Source organism: Protopterus annectens, chromosome 2.part0 (assembly GCF_019279795.1).
Source record: "Protopterus annectens isolate FY-2018-M chromosome 2.part0, PAN1.0, whole genome shotgun sequence".
Taxonomy (NCBI): Eukaryota; Metazoa; Chordata; order Ceratodontiformes; family Protopteridae; genus Protopterus; species Protopterus annectens.
The window spans coordinates 197,302,392-197,322,203 of NC_056728.1; the positions used below are offsets into that span (position 1 = coordinate 197,302,392).

Genomic DNA, 19,812 nt, shown 5'->3' on the forward strand with positions numbered 1-19,812 from the left:
TGGGACTTGATTCAGCACAGGTAACTCCTTCAAGGAGGAATACAGTGGCAGACCCTCAAACGTTTTAGGCTGCAATGGGAGGTCTTCCTGCAACTAGTCCACCAATGGCAAATTTCTCTAGTAGATGATCTTGCATATGAACTCAGACAACTGAAACGTTTCTGCTTCAGGACACCTTGCAAAGAGGCCTGGAAGACAGATGCCTTCTTATTTCCCTGGACAGCAACATACCTTTGTCTCCCTCCCCTTTCTTCCCATTTCTAAAGTTCTTCCGAAAGATAATAAAGACTTACTAAAGATGTTATCGATGATCCCCTTTTGTCCCAGACAGCACTGGTTGTACCGTCGGTCATCAAAAACTTCCTTATAGAGTGAATTTCCCCACAAATGAAAACGGATCTCCGATTCATGAACATGCTTGAATGGTGGGTTTTGGATTCCCTTTAGGCACTTTTTTCTGATGCCGTGGAACAGGTGTTAAAGGCAAGAAAACCTGATACTAGGAAATCTTATTTAACTGAAAAAGATTTTCTCTTCAGTTCCAAAATAGATAACAGGACCCATTTCAAGCAGGGTCACCCCTTGTTCTTTACTACTAGTGTGACTTGCTCATTTCTGGCTGCCTTGCAAACACTTCACTAAAGGTACACCTTTTGCCACTGGATCCCCTGTAACTTCTCATTTTTAAGTCAAACAATTTGTAAAGGGGGTGTTGCATATTACATTACCAAGAAAGAAGGTGTCTTCTACCTGGGATTTCAGTTTTGTTTTAGAAACTTTATCTCAACCTCCCTTTGAAGCTACAGCTAGCTCTTCTCTAACTTTTTTAACTTGGAAAATTAAGTGGGCTAAATTCAAGTTTCAGAAGGGAAATTGGCTAGACTTAACATGGCAGACAGCCTAGTACTTAAGATCCTATGGAACTGTATTGCTGGTAGCCTTAATCTCTGCTAGATTTGTATGCGAGTTGCAGACCCTTATGTCTGTTCATCTTTTCTTTATTTTTCACAAAGACAAGGTGAATCTTAAAGCCAAAACATTATTTTTTTGCTGAAAGTAGCTTCTGAATGTACTCTTAATCAAAACTGTCCAGCTTCCTGCTTTTTACCCTAATCCACGAAACAAAGGAGAGGGAATCCATCAGTTCCTTGATGGTCATAGACAGCTCTGATATTATCTGTTATTATCTCTCAACTAAAGATGTTCAGAAAACTTATTTAGTTCTTCGTATTTTATGATGAAAAGAACAGAGGACAGCTATTTCCAGATTGCTTCCCCCTTCTGTTTTTTGCGGTATTTCTAACCATGGCAATTGTCCTGACAGTGTTAAGGCTTGTTCAACTAGGGCAGCTGCTATCTCTGCTGCTTGGACCTTTTGGAAAGGTGTAGACTGCAGATCCATTTTGAAAGCAGTTAATTATACTTGCTGACTATTAGAAGGTATATGCTTTTTGCAGTGCCAGGACTGCTCTCCAGGGCATTATGGACTAGGGGTTCAGCTCCATCTACACTTTCTTTGAGCTTTGGTAGTCATCCCATCTGTAAGGAATACTGCATCAGTGATCTTACGAAAATTATAGTACAGTTATGTAAATAACCTAAGATAACAGTTGATGTTCAAATAGATTGCTGCAGTACAAATACCCTCCATCCCCTTGAATGATCCATTTTCTGTTTGGAGTAGGGTATTCTTTCCCTCTATCTGTTTTCCCCTTTTCTCTATGACAAGACTTGAGTTTCAACTATAGGCTTCAGTTTCCCATTTCAGGGGCAAGAAAGTTCTGAGTTTTGGTGTGTCCATACATCCCTCTTGTACTGGCATGTCCACTTGCGCTAAAGGCAGACATACAGCATACAGGTCATGTGCCTAAGCTTTGTAAACTGTTCGAACATATGCTCTAAAGTTGTCAGTTTTCATTCATTCCTCAACAGTTGAGTTCAGATCCGACCCTTGGATCCGACTCTGACACTATTGTAGCTCATGGCCACTAGCAGATTCTCAAGCTCCTCCATTACCCATAATGGACTATCCTCTAACATACCTCAGATCTTGTTTGCTTTTTTCGCATTGGGACATGGTCACTGTGGGTTCTCGAGCTTTAGTTGTTTTTTGGGACATGAGTTAATTTTATTTCTTGTTACTTGTTGTTCTGTTGCTAATAACCTTAAGTTTTTGCTATTTATTATATTTATACCTCCCTTTCCTATACTTTTGTTCATTTCTCCTTACCATAGTTAAGTTTCCTTTCCTTTCCCCTTACTCACTTACACTTTACGTTTATTCTTAAATACCATTGTTGGTGTTTTTTTGTTTCTATCTTAGCAGTTATATGTAATATATATAAAGTTTCCTTCTTGCTGCTTCTTTTCCTTTATTTTATTGGATGTCTGAAAAGGGTCCACCTGGAGTCAAAAAGTGTCAGGAATGCTGCCACAAATTACCACTTTCTGACGTGTACGCCTTATGCGTGCACTGCCTAGGCCCACAATACTACAAGTAGACTGTAAAATATGTAAGGCTTTCAATCTGAGTGCTATAGCAGATAGAAATAACAAACCTATTTTGAAAGGGCTATTACCCTCTTCTTTTTCAGAAGCTGTATATGGGGCTCACTCCCCCAAACTGAAACTCAAGGAGCCATCTTCTAAGCCTTTTGGTCCTTCTGGATCCTTGACTCCCTCATCAGATCCAGTCTTGTAACCACCAAGGAAGCAATACGAGTAGACTGATCCAAAGACCGTTCCTACCCAGCTGGCGTCAGATAGTAAAATGGATTCCTTGAATCCCAGTCTCTGAGATCTGAAGCCATTACCAAGAATATCCTATTCTTCCTCTATAGATCCAGTACCATCTATAGTACTGTCCCCTTTTCTGAATCCCGCTGGCACTCTAGATCACCATCAATGACATCTTGTTCTTCCAGAAGTATACCTAGGCTGATGTGGACGAAAATGATGAGGAAATTTATCTTGGTGTAGATACAGGTAGGAGTTCTTTTGGCTCCTACCCCTTCAGGTCAGGAAGCCCTTAATGGGACTTTCTCTTTCAACCTATTATTTCAGAGCCCTTGGATCAGAGTCTTCCAGAACTAAGTCATATCCAAAGATCATAATATCTTCAGCTCCCAGGCTTTCTCTGAGGGCACTGGCTCTGACGGTTTTGGATCAGGACATCAGTCTGACCCAAAGTGTCCCTGTCAGATCTGAGGTGTTAGAGTCAACTTCATCTCTGCCCCCTTGGAGCTTCAGCATTGGATAACTTGGCTCCGGCCTCTGCCTCGAGTGGATTGGCTTCAAGGCAGTGGGAACAGATGGGTCAGAAGCTTTGCTTCTCGGCTCTGTTGAGTTTCTTCTCCCCAGGGCGTTCTGCCTTCAAGGTGGTGGAGTGAGTGTTCTATGCTTCTGCAGGACAGACAGTTACTTCCCTCCTCGGATCTACCCTCTGGGTCCTGTATGTCTTTGTGCCTTGAGACCCATCATTCCACTCCACAGGGACAGCTAGCCCAAAGTCTCTAGGCTACCCAGCAGAGTATTGGTATTTCTTTTAATACTTCTCCAGAACACCCCACTGAAGTAGTCCCTAGGAAGAGGAAGTACTTGTTCTCCCCTCAGGAGTCAGTCACTGAAGATAAAGATTTCAGTGACTGGGTAGGCTCCCCAAGATCTCCTCCCAAAGATGTCTAACTTGGAGACATCCTAGAGATTCTGAAGCAGAGGGCTGGTTGGTCCACTGATAATCCTTCCAAAGATGAATCTGTATTCCTGGAGGCCTTTGGGTCTAGCCCTTCTATCTCCTGGGTGACTCCAACCGACGACGGGCTCATAGACTTCATATATCTAGACAGGCATTGAAGGTACCAGATACAGTTGAGCCAATCCCCAAGAGACCAGACTGCACTTTGGCACCACCTGCAGGAAAGGAATTTTGGAGCAAGGGCATTCCCATAAGTACCATGGTCGTGGCTGCGACCACCAAGAAAGAACTCATGGAGCAAAGTTTTTCTATCCATCCCCCTAACAGAGAGTCTAGGGCATTGGACAGATTTGGAAGCACGTGTATGCTTAAGCGACATTTGCACTTGGATCGCTGAATTATTTGGCACACTTCACGAAATTGCAGAGGAATCTGATTAAAGAACTTTCAAACTCCCTCTCAGGGACCATAATCCCGAGGCTCAGTCTTCTGGGCCTTGCAGTTGGTTACTCTTCAATCAATCACTAAACTCATCTATGAGGCTTATCTCCCATGTGGCTGAAGGTACCTCAAGGTTGGCAGGTTTAGGTATTTCTGTTAGGCGGCATGCCTGGCTGCGCTTGTGTCACTTTTGTGGAGATTTTGTCAGTGCTCTTTTTGATGAGAACTCTTTGTTTGGCCCTAAAGTTAAGGACACACACTTCAGCTGCAAACAAGATGGAAACACCTTGTCTGCAGTGGGTGTACATTTTTTGACTTCTCAAAGGACCTTTTCCATGAATCAATGAAGAAGTCGGAAAATGTGGTTCAGGAAGTCCAAGGGTCCTTTCCAGGATCCACTTGGAGATAGTTCCCCCAGGGCAGAGGAGGGAATTCGAATGGAAGGCGCCACCCATGCAGCAGAGGAGGCCCCCATTACCAGGAGTCCAGAGATTCCTTCTCTGATAGACCCTACCAGCACTCCTGAAAGGAGGCCCAGTTGTCCGCCTTTAGAGACAGAGGGTTATTTATCTTTGTACCAGAGAGTCTGTCTAGACATTACAAAAGATATTTGGGTGCAGAGGATTATTTCCAGAGGTTATATAATTCCTTTTTTCCTACCACCTCTTCCTGTATGCAAAATTACTGGTATTCCACCCAGTCAGAGGAAAGCAACAGCAATAGATATAGTAAAGCTGATAGAAAAAGAGTCATCCAAGAGTTCCCACAAGACCAGATAGAATCTGGAAATTATTCAAGATACTTTTTAGTGCTGAAGAAAACAGGGGACTGGAGACCAATTTTGGATCACAGCAGTCTGAACAAATCAGTTCAGCACACCAAGTTCCTGATTGTCATGGTTCAGTCCATCCTGCCCTTTTTGTGCAAGGACGACTGGATGTGCTCGATAGACCTTCAGGATGCATACTGTCATATAAAAATGAAAAGGCAATCCTGAAGGTATTTATGCTTCCAGCTCGGAGCCAGTTATTACCAATTCAGAGCACTGTGTTCATCAAATGCATGGCAGCAGCAGCAGCTCACTTGAGACTACAGGGATTCTGAGTGTTTCTGTACTTGGATGACTGATTCATTACTGCCCCGACCAGGCATCTACTGATAAGAGCTTCAGGTACTTCGAACTTACTCCAGTTTAGGGGTCACCATAAATTGCAGTAAATCTCAGCTAGAACTGACTCAGACGTTGGAGTTCATAGGAGCAATTTTCAACACACTGTTGGTGACAGCTTTGCTTCCTTTCTCAAGAGTACAGACTGTCAGATTCCAGATCAGAAAGATTATTCACACTTCCACAATCAAAGCCAGATTGATCCTACAAAGCTTGGGATCAGTGTCTGCAGCTATATTTCTAGTTCCCTTAACCAGATTTCACATGATAATTCAATGGATGTTAGCAATGCAATGGTCTGTCTTTTGTTAGCACATATCCATCCAGATAACGTTTACCTAGGCATGCAAAAGATACCTTTGGTGGTGGATTAGATCTGGTTCTGCAAGGCCATTCCTTCATTGTCCTTCAGCCCAAGACCATAGTGACCACATACACTTCCCATATTGGAGGGGCACTTCCTGGTGAAAACAGCACAAAGTACTTGGCCCCCCAAAGAGGCCAATACACGCATCAATATCATGGAAATGAGAGCCGCGCTGTTAGCATTGCAGGTCTTCCAAGATGCACTCCCTTTTGGGATATTTGCAATTCAGACACAGAGTAGGTCAGTGATTTGGTATATCAACAAACAAGGAGGAACTAGGTCTTACCCCTTATGTCGAGAAGCTCTGAGTGTTTCAATGGGCGATCTCATCCAACCAGTTTTTGATAGCACACATTCTGGGAAAGTCCAATGTGATGGACAAATTGAGCAAGTCCATTCTACTACCTCACAAGTGGCCTCTCAGTGTAAAGGTGGCAGTAATGATTTTTCACCAGTGGAGCCAGCCTTGCCATGACCTCTTTGCATCTGCCTTAAACAAGAAATGCAACAGCTTCTTTGCCCTAATCCCTCCACCAGGGGAATCAACGAGATGCTGTACTTACACGATTGGCCTGCTGGCCTCCTTTATGCATATCTCTTACTCCCTTGATCCTCATATTTCTGCAGAAAGCCTTCTGGTTGAAGAGCAAAGTCATCCTTATTGCACATTACTGGCTTCGATCGATTTGTTTCCCCTTTCTTTGGCCTCCCCTAGTCCTACCAACCTTGGAGTCTGGATCTGAATCCAGACCTCCTGTCTCACCCAAAAGACATGATTCACCAGGATATTTCAAACCTAAAGCTGACAACGTGGTCACTCCACTTCTATTAATAGCCAGACAACATATGCTCTCTTCCTCAGTTTGTCATATACTTCTGTCTACTCACAAAGCTTCCACAAGAAAACTTTACAAAAGTAAATGGAAAAGATTTGTTCTTTGGGCGCATCAAAAACAACATATTGACCCCTTTTCAGCTACTGTACATAGTGTCCTTGATTTTTTTTGGCAACAATCTTCATTGAAGGAGCTCGCTCCCCAGCTATTAGTTCATCTAGCTGCCTCCTCTGATTTTCACATAGGAACTGAAAATTCTTTCTGGCTTCATCAAAACTTTGTAAGGTCGTCTTGAAAGGTACCCTTCTTTTGAGAACTCCTTATAAAAATCCAACTCCTCCATGGGACTTAAGTTTAGTACTACAGGTCTTAATTCATTCCCCTTTTGAACTAGCAGCAAAATGTGACTTAGTTTACAACTTGGAGGACTATATTTTTGGTTGCCCCAACCTCTGCTAAAGGATGTCAGAACTCCAAAGCATTATCTTCTAAATCTCCCTACTTGATTTTTCATAGGGATAGGGTGGCATTATGAACCAGTCCTTCTTTCCTTCCTAAGGTGGTGTCAGACTTCAGTATCAACCAGTCCATTAATCTGCCATTTTTTTCCCAAATTTACAAACAAAGGTGAATATATGTTACACATGTTGGATGTTCACACATTGTTTCTAGTTACATAGAATACATAGAACAAAGGACATCAGAAAAACAGATAATTTGTTTTCTTTGCCGATTCTAAATTGGGTTAGCCGGTTACAAAGGTAACTCTGGCTAGATAGCTTACGGATTGTATATCTTTTGTCTACAGCAGGCTGGGTCTGTCCTTGCCAGAACCTTTAAGAGCCCATTCAACCAGATCCATGGCAACATCTTCAGTATTTTAATCTAGGGCTTCCGTGGATGACGTGTGTGGCTGCAACTTGGGCTAATCCTCATACCTTTTTCACTCATTACAAATTGGATCTGGTCTTGAGTGAAAGAGCAGCCTTTAGCTAAAATGTGCTCAGGAATATCCTTCCTTAGTCCATCCAGGATTTTAAGTAGCTGGGTATTCTGTCCCAACTGTTGAGGAAAGAATGAAAATTGACAACATTAGATAAAGAAGTTATGTACTCACCATAACAATGTCCTTCTATTCCCATGATGCAGTATTCAGAACATGAGGGATTCCCTGCCTAGGCGACCCGAACATCCGGCCAGTATACCAAAGACATAAGCTACTGCTAGGTACATGTGATGTTGCAGATAGGATGCAACCAACGTAGGCCATAAAAGTGCCATATGCACATACCATCCTCGGAACTTCTCTGCTACCAGTTGGAATGTATGCTTCTACTGTTCGTCTGATCACCAAAGTTTCTCTAATTTCAGATAAGTGCCACACTGAGGAAAATGTATTTGTGCTTTTGCTACTGCATGCTTGCCTTAGGTTAATGTCATCCAAGAAGGGAAAGTGCCACCATGGAAGACAGATTCCACACAAGGACAATCACAATCAGTGTCTTTTTTGCTTGGGGTCTGCTCACGACTACAAGGCCTGTGCCATTTGTCAGGTGTTTGTTCCTAAGATGCTCTGCAGTCGTCTTTCGGCCCTTAATATTTACCTAGAGGACCAGAGGTTAAAGCAATTAGTGCTCGCTATGGAAGGTGCCTTGGGTCTGTCTGGTGAGCTTCCGAAGAAGGTGAAGAAGATGAGGCCTGAATCTTCGGCAGTGCCTCTGATCCCAGACGTCTGTCTCAAGGCCAGTGAAGGCCAGTGAAGGCCCAGCAGTCTGTACAGTGTCTGGCTCTTCCCTCTGTGGGAACTAATTTAGAAGCCATTAGGGAGAATTCCTTAAGCATGTCCACAGAGTCATCACAGATGTCCATTACAGACGGTAAGGGGGGAACCACTGCTCACTTCTTTTAATGTACCTCGCAGCACCTCTCCTGTCTTAATGATAGAGGATTTGCCAACATCTGTGTCAGAGCCTAGGCCTGTGTCTGCCCAAACTTCCCAGCCTAGGGCAGATCCTCCACAGAAGAAGAAATAAAAACATCTTTCTCCTTCACAGGATCCTTCCCCAGATTGGCAAGCCTTTTCTCAGGGAATCCTGAATGCCTTTAGCACTTAGGCCCATCACTACTCAGACACCTATGTCTGTATCACCTACAACTCCTTTACTTAGGAGTGCTACTGTAGAACAAGAGGCCTCTGAAAAAGAGGATTCATATTCAGATGAGTTTTTCGCCTACTCCACATAGATTGACTCCCCCCTGGGTTATGCTTCCCCTGAGATATACTCTAATGGTGGGTACTCACCTGAGAAAGATCTTTCATTTGGTGAGACTATTTCAAAGATGAGGGATTATTTCAAGTGGGAAAGCTCTCAGGTTTCAGAAGTACAAAAGGGGTACTATGACTTCTTACAAATAAACTCTCCTTCACCTTCTGCTATCCCACCTGTATGTTAACAGCCTTTCAGGATGCTTTTCTTTCAGCATCCAAAAAACCTTTCTCAACCTCCTGCGCCCAAAGGGCTAGACAGGTTTTATCAAGTCCCTGAGGACTGTAAGTTTCTGTTCAGATGCCCTCCTGCAGACCCAGCTGTAATTTCAGTCTCTGCAGATAAAGCTTCTAGGCTGCTGCCATCCACTACCTTATTGACCTCAGATAAGAACAGTAAAATGATGGAGAGGCTTGGAAAAAAGGTATACACCTCCTCCACTCTGGCTTTTAGGGACGTTCATTATCAGACATGTATGTCTAAGTATGTACTTGGCCGTACTTTCTCAGGTTTCTAAATTACTTACAGGTCTTCCAGATTCAGCAGCCAAGTCCCAACTGACTTCACACTTAAGTTATCAGACACTCCATTAAATGCAGTTATGATGCTGCAGAGGTCTCTGCAAGATCAGCAGGATCTGTTATCTGTCCTCAGGAGGTACTCCTGGCTGAGGCTGCAGCTTTGCCTGAGGATTTCAAGGCAAAAATAATGGATGCACCCCAAGACAACTCTGCCCTCTTTGGTGAAAATGCTCCCACCATCTTCAAAACACTCCAAGAGAAAGGGAAAGAACTCCAGGATGCCTGTCAGTAGTCATTTTGGGATTAGTGCTTCTGTTTTCTCCTGGTGAGAGAAGGACTGCAGTTACTTTATTTCCTGGAGACTGCTGATCACCAGAAAGCTTAGTAACTGCTTTATAGGTGACAGCTTGGAATCTGTGTTTATATTCTGATCCTGGTGAGAGTAGAAGCAGAATGCATTGATTCCTGACTCTTTCTGGTTGGAGTCCCTGTGACTAGCACTTGCTCTAAAACCTGATGGAAAGCACTAGGAAGCCTTAAACTGATACAAGCACTCAACTCTGCTTGTTAATAAGGAGAAATTAATTGTAGGCACTAAACAGCGTATAATTGCAAAGTACTTTGCCAAGGAAAGGGAAACCGCTCTTGTACTTCACAAAAAAAAAAAAAACACGAAAACCAGGCATGTCCAAAGGTCAGCTTCCGGTGATTTCTCCTGTCCACCTGGTGAATCTGGGCATACTAGGGCAATGCAGCAGTTGCTTCATGTACACAGACAACCCTCTCCTCATAGCACCCAACACTACAACCTGCGAGAGATGCACTTAAATAGCCAAACTGGAAGCAAAGCTCTCTCCAGCTAAGATTGTGCTAGACAATCAAGAGGAAAAGGTCAACACCCGCACTACACTTCAAGCAACACATAACCCTTCAAAACCCTCACTACCAACACTCACACATAGCAACACTAAACCCACATATGCGGCGGCCCTTAACATTAACCTGCCCAAGCAACAAGGATCTCTGAAGCTGAAACGCAAACAAACACCAATCACAACTAAAGTATCACATAGCTCACAGCACCAGTGTGCCACTCAGCAACAGCCCCTAAGGCAAGGCAACGTACCCAACACTTTAGTCATAGGTGACTCTATAGTCAGGCACACTGATGTCCCACTCACCAGGCTGAACAAGGAGAAACTTACAGTCCGCTGCCTGTCGGGTGCCAGGATCCACCACATACCGCATACACTCAAGTCACTCCACCACAAGTACAACTATGACTCTGTCATTGTCCATGTTGGAGTGAATGACTTGAGAAGTACCTGCCTGGACTACATGAAAAGAGACATGGAAGAGCTCTCTCATGTGGCCCAGGCAGGTGTGACCCTAACCCTGAGTAGCATCCTGCCTTCGCCCAGAATGATACCACAGTTTATGGACAAAATGATTGAATTCAACAATTGGCTAAGCTTCTGGTGTCATTCAAAGGGGATCCAGTATCTGTCTGCCTGTGATGACGTGATTGACAAACCACAATGCTTTGCCAGAGACGGTCTGCACCTGTCGCCCCGGGGATTCAGGTTACTGGCTAAGGTGCTTGCCACCCCTATAGTGCCTTTTTTAGGCAAGGCACAAAGGACAAAACCAACACCGCAACAGGTACAAATATGCAAAATCTGAAGATAATGCTACTCAATGCTAGAAGTGTAAACCTCAAAATGCACTCTCTCAAGGCACTCCTAAAAATGGAGAACATTTATATCTGTGCAGTAACTGAGATCTGGTTCAAAGTTCCAGAGAGCACCCCTGCAATACCAGGCTACAACTCTTACCACAATTTTCGGCCACCAAATCAGGACCGAAACACTAAATGTGGAGGAGTGTCCATATTCACCAAGGATATTCACGCCTCAAGGCTAGCTGCCCAGCATAATGCATCCAAAGTTCTACAGGTGCAACTAACACACTAGGTAAGAATGCAATCCAAATTGTAGCTTGCTACAGATCCCCCACCATGCCCCAGGATTCTCACTACACCTTTTTAAACATACTGGAAAATATAAAGGTACAACCAAACACCCTAATACTGGGTGATTTCAACTACCCTGCCATTAACTGGGAAAACTACTTGTGTACCAACACCTTTGCTCAACGGTTCTTGGAATTCATAAATTCCAACCACCTGGATCAACTTATCTGTAGTCCCACCAGGGGCTCCAATATCCTGGACCTGGTAATTACCAACATGGGAAATCGATGCTCCACAGCAGTGGTCACACCCTCGTTGTTTATGTCTAACCATAAGCTAATCACCTTTGACATCTACATCCCAACCCCACCCCACCCCAGTAAGGAAACACCCATAAAAAACTTCTCCAAGGCCAACTTCATGCTACTCAAGTCAGAAGTGACAAACTTCATGACACCCCATGTAGACAGGAAGTGAAAGTTCGACTGCCAAATCCTACACTAAAGCACTGTATGAGCACATCCACTCATGCATGTATCGCGCCATCCCGAATAGAACCATGTCGCTCTCCTCCTAAGCTAATCTGGTGGTCCCCTGTCATAAACAAACTATGCAGTTAGAAGGAAAAAAAACTCCCTTAGAAGCCTCAGTAAGAAGCTGAGATCCCTCATAAAATCCTCCAAAGCTAGTTACAAAAATAAAATTGCCAAAGATTCCAAAGACAACCACAAGACATTCTATAGCTTTGTCAAGAGTCTAAATGGCAATGCTCAGATCTTCTCTGAGCTACAACAAAATGGCATTAAATATACTGATCCCAAGGACATTGCCAATATCCTGGCAGATAGATTGTGCCAACTTCACCCCCCCCCTCTCACCCATCTCAGTACAGAAAGATTGCCAAATTCCAGTAATCATGGCCACACAGGTAAAAACCACACTCTCCAAAGCTAAGAATACAGCATCCATGGGACCAGACGACATCCCGGGCAGTGTACTACATGAACTACAAAATGAACTTGCACCTCACCTAAGTGTCATGTTTATTCATAGCCTCACCTCAGGCTTCGTGCCCACTGAGTGACGCACAGCTACAGTTATCCCACCTCACAAGGGGGGATCCACCTTGGATCCTGGGAACTACTGTCCCATCAGTCTGATGAGCCTGATCTGCAAGGCCATGGAATGTATTATCATGGAACTTACAAAGACAAACTTACAAAGACATTGGCAACCTTCAAACACTGGACCCCACCCAGTTTGGGTTCGTGAAAGGACGATCATGTCTCCTGAACCTTATTGACTTCTTCGAATCAGTCTCCAGAGACGTAGATGAGAGTAAGGCAGTCCGCACAACCTATCTGGACCCTCGGCAAGGCCTTCGACACCATCCCCCACTCTGGAATCATACATAAACTTACTAAGCTGAGCATAAATCCATATGTCACTCGATGGGTTGCCAACTGGCTTACTAACAGAACCCACACTGTAAAAGTAGCCGACTCCAAATCCAGCTCCAGACAAGTGGAATACCTCAGGGTAAAGTCCTGGGACCGCTCTTGTTTGACATCTGCTTCTCTGAAGTACAGGCCAACACTGAGGAATTCTGGCTAACAAAGTTTGCAGATGACTGCAAACTGGGAGCCATTATTGAATCTCCAAATGATGTGGATATTCTACAAAAGGGCCTTACAGAAACAGATGCTTGGTGCCAGACCCATGGGCTCAAGCTCATTGCCAAGAAGTGTATGGTTATCCCCTTTGGGAAAAAACACGTACCCATGAATTACCACATAGGTGGCAGTACACTACACACAACAAGTGTGATAAGAGACTTAGGAACGCAGGTGGACAGTGATCTCACCTTCGATAACCACATCGCCACAACAGTCAGGAAATCCTTCTGTGTGGCAGACCTCATCACTAAGGGCTTTTCATCCAGAAAAAAAGAGGTTATTGTCCCACTGTACTCATCCCTCATTAGACCCATCATAAGAGTACAATGTCGTGTTTGGTATGTACCTCACAAGACATTTGCAACAACTGGAAAGGCCGCAGAAACATCTCACTAAAAGAATCACAGGCCTTAAGCAGATGCCCTATGCTGACCGACTTAAAAAACTCCAGCTATACTCTGTCGCATATCATCTACTCGGAGGCAATCTCTGCTTAACATACAAAGCCATGTCAAACCCAGAGCTGTTGGACATGCTACACTTTAACAAATCCCAGTCCATCAGAGCCACACGCTCCAGAGACCTAAACCTTAAGAACCCCTTTCCAGACAAGCCAGGTAGTCTGTGACTACCTAGCTATACTCGCAAAGGTCCATGTCTCCTAGCGCCTCTCTCACTCCCTATCTACCTGGACAAGCATTACCACAGACAGATGGGTCCTGTTCATTGTCCAAATGGCTATTTCATGACTTAGAAATCCATTCCTCCCTTCATGGGCATCTCACAACCCCCAAGGGACCAGATCTATCTCCTTCCATAGATGATGTAAGACTTGATCTCACCGGGGTCCATTCAAGAAGTTCCCTACAAAGAAATAGGAAAAGCCTTCTATTCCAAGATGGTCTTAGTCCCCAGGAAAGATGCTCCTTGGAGACCAGTTTTAGATTTGTCCCAGCTCAGTCTTTTCCTACAAGTCCCCACCTTCAAGATGCACACACTACAAACTATGTTCCTTCTCTTGCTCCATTAGGCTTTTCTGGTTTCCCTAGACATCAAGGATGCATACCTTCATATTCCCATTCATCCTGTATTCAGGAAATTCTTATAGTTTTCTGTTGCTTCCTCTCATTTTCAGTTTTGTGCTTTACTGTTTGTGAATACCCTTGGAGCTGTACAGAACCCAAAGTGTTTGGTTGCTGTCATTGCCTTCAGCAGGCTACAGGGAATTCTCATCTACACTTACCTGGATGACCTGATTATCCAAGCAAACATCCTGTACCAGAACCATCAAACAACCATCTCCTTGCTCCCAAGTCTAGGATTCACTATCAGCTACAACAAGTTTTCACACTAACCCCTTCTCAGGATCTCTTCCTGGGCTGCAGGTTAATGACAGACCTTATGATGGCCTCTCTGCCTTTGCAAACATTGCAATCTCTGCTGACCACCTTCCAGCAGTTGCTTCCTCTTACCTCTTTGACAACCAGAGACCTTCTCAGGATGTTAGGGTTCATGGCTTCTGTTATACCAGTGCTGCCCCTAGCCAGACTTCACATGCGAAAGTTCCAGTGGTACCTGAAAACACTTTGGTCTCAGCATGCTCATCCTCTGGAATTTGTTCTTCCACTTCTTCCATGCCTTAGAAAGGAAATGCATTGGTAGATTCAACAAATATCTCAGAATCCAGGACTCCCCCTTCAGCTGCCAGACACCAATCAGGAGCTGTTTACAGATGCCTCAGACTGGGGGTGGGGTGCAATTTTCGGAAACCAAAAGGTCCAATGCCTGTGGTCTCCTTTGATAAGAAAAAACACACCAACATCAAGGAGATGAGAACTGATTTGGTACTTCAAGCCTTCCATTCATCTCTTTAACCAGGCCCCTTGAAATTGCTCACAGACAACACCACAGTTCTTTGGTATGTGAACAAATGGGGGGGTCAAAGTTTTACCTTCTGTTCAGATTAGCTGTGCAAGCCTGGGAGATTGCTTTACAAGCAAAAGTAACTTTGACAGTGGTTGACATCCTCTCAGCTCAAAATGTTCTAGCAGACACACTGAGTAGATGCATGACACAAGCCCACGAATGGATGATCCACAGGGATGTGTTTATAGACATTCTCTACCAGTGGGCTACACCTCAAGTAGATCTTTTTGCTTCCACTCTTAACAGACAGCTTCCAAAATTTTGTGCCAGAGCTCCACATCCTCTGGTATGTAAGGTGGATGCCCTTTCTCATGGAAGCAGATGTTTCTCAAAGCATCCCCCCCACACATGCTTACCACTTATTCAGAGAGTCTTTCTGAAGATTCAGCAAGACAACCCAGAAATCTTGCTGGTGACCCCCTTTTGGCTAAGACAGCATTGGTTCCCTCTGCTGCAATTAGCCAAGGGCAATCATCACAAGCTACCTCAAAAGGTGGATCTTGTCACACAAGACAAGGGATATCTCATTCACCCACATCTAACAGCACTGAATTTGACACTTTGAGTGCTAGGCTTCTGATTCCTTTCATGCACATTTTCTCTGAGGACATGCTTCTAGTCCTGCAGGAGGCTAGGAAACCCAATACCAGGAGATTTTATGTGTCCAAATGGAAGAGGTTCTCATCTGGTGTCTTAACAAGCAACTAGAGCAATTTTCAGTGGATATTCCCCTAGTCCTATCTCACTTGTATGAGCTGCTCAAGGCTGGACTGGCTTATTCTTCAGTTAAAGCCCATTTATCAGCCATTTCTGCATGTCTGGCTTTATCTCCCCCTTTAGCTTCTAGGCTAGAAGGCAAGCTTTTCTTAAAAGGAGTCTTGTACAGCAGACCTCCCAGGAAACCTGCATCTCCTCCCTGAGATTTGAATTTTGTTCTGGAAAAACTGACTCAGACACCCCTTGAACCTGCAGCTTCTGCTTCATTAAAACTCTGCACTTGGAAAACTGTTTTACTAATAGTCATCACCTCTGCTAGGAGAGTTTGAGCTTCAAGCTTTAATGGCTTCACAACCCTTTTTAATTTTCCACAGGGATAGAGTATACCAATCCTCTCATGCGTAAAGTGGTTAATGACTTGCCTACTTTTTCCCTACCCCCACAAAACTTGAGTGAGAGGGTACTCTACACTTTAGATGTACGTAGTTCAGATTTTACCTGGATAAGACTAAATCCATTAGGAAGTCTGAGCTATTGTTTCTTTTCACTCCAGGGCGCTGAATAAACCTGTCTCTAAACAGACTATTCCCTCTTGGATATCTAAAGCCATTTCTTTCTATCAGCTACTTGTCTTAGGGGAAAACACTTTCTTCCTCAATTAAGGCCCATTCCACTAGGGCTGTAGCTTCCTCTGGGGCCTTCTTCAAGGGTCTGGACACTGCCTCTATCCTGGAAGCAGCTACTTGGTCCTCAGTCCACACCTTCATTAAACGCTACAAGTTGGACTCTTGTATCCAGATCCAGGGCAGGATTTGCCAGAACAATTTTCTGTGGCTTTATGGAGACTTCATGTGCTCAAGCCTCCCTTTCCCTCTCATGATCTTTGGTATTCTCCCTCATGTTATGAATAACGCAACATGGGTATAGAAGGACATAGAACAGTTGTGTAAAATCTTGCCATAACCATAGATGTCCTCTTCCATGTTGCATTTTCCTATCTAACCCACCTTCTCACTTGGTTCATGTTTTTCTTTAGATGACAAATGCCTTTTCATCTTATCCTTGGACTGGTGTTCTGACTGGGGCATTCAGTTTTGAGGATGGTACATGCAGACACCACTTTAATGGACTACGTCGGCTGCATACTGTGTGCAGCATCATACGTACTTAACAGTAGCTTAAGTCTTTGGTATACTTGCCAGACGTTTAGGTTGCCTAGGTGGGGAATCCCTCATGTTATGAATACTGCAACATGGAAGAGAAGGACATCTATGATTATGGTAAGATTTTACACAACTATTCTTTCCATTTGTGTTGTCTTTTTTCATTCTTTCTCAACTCCCCTCCCACCAACCCCCTACCTTTTTCAACTAATAACTTATGGAAGAGCGAGAGCTTATAAGGAAACCACTGTCCCTTATGCTGAGCACTGGATATTGTTTTATTCTAACAGGGTAATAATAATAATATTTCTTGGATTATGTAAACCAGCAAACAGGATCTGAGGTATGTTAGGGAATGTTGCATTATGGGTAAGGGAGGAGCTTGAGAATTTGCTAGTGGCCACAAGCCAAAATAACTGCCAAATCGGATCAGAGGGCCAGATCCAAACCCAACTGTTCAGGAAGAGTGGAAATAGACCACACAGATGGAACGTCATGGTGAGTACATAACTTTGTATCCTTGGAAGCATAGTCCAATCTGTAAGGAATACTGTAACAGAGATCTATTCAATCATCTACTGTTCTGGTAAGTTACCTACACCACTATGCTTTTGAAAGTGCTGAATCTCGCACTTTCTGACCATTTAGAATGTTATCAACCACTAGAAAAGGCACTTATGATATTTAGATAGTGCAGACTGACTCTAGATTTATACTGAGATGCCTCTGCATCACTGGTGACTTGATTTTGGGATATCTGTACATTGCTGGTAACTTGAGGTATTTCTTTTCCTTTCATGCTCTAGTACTATCAGGGTTTTTATTTGTCTCTCTGCTTTACTTGTAAGCACATCCTAAATCCTAATACCCAAGCCTGTTCCGGTGAACAGGTATGAATCTGTTAAATTTTTAATAAACAATAGTTATGTAAGTAAACTTACCATAACAGTTGATGATTGCATGATCACTGCTGAAGTAGCCTTAGCTGTATGTTTTATATTCTTGGAAGGCTATAACCTATATAGCTAAGGCTACTGCAGCAGTGATCGATATGATGAAAATTTAGGGATTGTGTAACCATGGACTAGATTATATTAGTTAAGCTTATAAAGTGGACCAAAGCCTTCTGTGTGGGGAGGGGGCTTTAAAAACAATTCATTCAGTCAGTAGATTGATATTGTACTCTACCCTGCGCTATAGATTTGAACCATTTCAAGGAATTCCATAAAAGCAAATCCATTTCACACACTTAACGGAGACGCTACTTTCAAATGTGTTATTCATTTGGTTTGTAAAGCAGATTTTTTATCCTACCCATGCCATCCCACAGATATTGCTGCATTAGAGTTTTTATTAAGACCCAGAAGTTATTTGCACTGTTGCTATATCATACTACAGCAGGTGAGTAGATTCCCAGCACTGATCTTTGTTGGAGTTATTCAGGTGCAGTATGTTTTTAGTCACATTGGGTGAAATTGCATTGAGTGTTTAAAGTATGCATGTCATATCTTGTGTAAATCTAACCAGTATTTAATTTTTATTTTAGTTCTGGTCCACAGAAATCTGTGGGTCATGCTGCTACTGTCTATCAAGATTATATGCTAATGTTTGGGGGAGGACAGACGTATGGCTGCCCTGATAACAGTCTGTGGAGTTTCAACTTCTCTTCTCTGACCTGGAAGAAACTGAACAACTTGACCACCACAACTCCTCCTTCCAAAGTGTATCATTGTGCTGTTGGAATTGGATCAAGGTTTCAGCAAGGGTCTGGTATACCCAGGAATTTAACAAGTGACATAAACAGTGCATTCAGAGATGGCAAGGAAGAGTATCATCTCCCCTTGAAATGGTTTACACTGAAACATGCATCTACTGAAACCAGTAAAAATGCTGATAGTGATGAGATAGAAATGTGCACCTTTCCTGCTGTTGAGGAGCAGCATCCATTTGCAGTGCCATTGCCCTACTTTTCAGCAGAGCACTCCATGTCAACTCATTTAAGTAAAGAGACCAAGTATTATATTACAGAGGTAAGCCTGGATTCGTCCTCTGAAGCAGCTGTTGGTTCATTTGCAGGAGATTGTAGAAGGAATTCCCCCCATGTAGCGCATTCATCCTGTACAGTCACTGATGAAGATGAAGTCTGTTTACCTGATGTCCTTCTTATCATTGGGGGAAGGCCACTCTCTGGTGCCTCCACAGTAGATGTATGGCAGGTGACACTAGATTGCTTTTAAGATTATACAGCACCTTCACAAAAATGGATGCTCTAAATGTATCTTTTCCAAGACCTCTGTACTGACATGCAGTTCTCTGAAAGTCTAATGTTGTGGCACTCGCACACCATACACAAACCTTAGAACCCATGGCAAGCACACACATCATACAGCAACTTAACATGCTCACCTACTCAGATTATTATATGCAAGGAGCATACCTGCTTAACTTTCATATTCTAGATTGCCATAGAAGAAAGGGCAGGGTGACTTCTTGAAGAGTCACATCTGTCATGTCTCAATCAAAAAGTTTCCAGACATGCATTCGCCTCATAACTTGCATACACAGGCTACACCATACATACCGCTGTAGCTCACACAAGGATCTGAACCTGCTCTGCATGAATTTTCACTGTTGATGTAGAAATGTTTGACATTTAAATGTCTAGCATCAACATCTATTCTAAAGAAAAAACAAAGCATGAATACTGTTTCAACCAACAACATTTAATCGGAGAACTGTGGTTGTGTCAAACAGTGCCTGACATTAGAATGAGAATACTGAAATAAAGGTGACTTACAAAGGGAAAAAAAAAAACGAAATAAGGAAGTCTCTCAGTTGGCTTGTGTAATTTAAGATATTACATCTCAGTAGTTTTCTTCTCCTAGCATAGTAGATGGAGGGTAGGATAGTGCAGCCTTGCAGTATGTCATTTGCTGAATGCAATTTCAACAACTGCTGATAAATCAGCGCACTTTCACTGAACTTTGAACAAAGTTTTTTTGGGGGGGTGTTATGCTTTATGCTTCCCTGCACTCTCACACCCATGACTTGTATGTGTGCATTT

General features: G+C 43.3%; 1 protein-coding gene across 1 annotated transcript in view; it reads left to right on the forward strand.

The window, feature by feature from the left end:
- The window catches only part of LOC122793018 (tip elongation aberrant protein 3-like), a 1,132,520-nt gene that overhangs the window by 1,112,230 nt on the left and 478 nt on the right, over positions 1-19,812 (forward strand). The window contains exon 7 of the mRNA XM_044060662.1: positions 18,295-19,812. This exon is cut by the window's right edge and continues 478 nt beyond it. Within this exon, the coding sequence (XP_043916597.1) occupies positions 18,295-18,985 (691 nt within the window). The 3' untranslated portion in view covers positions 18,986-19,812. The remainder of the gene's footprint in view (positions 1-18,294) is intronic.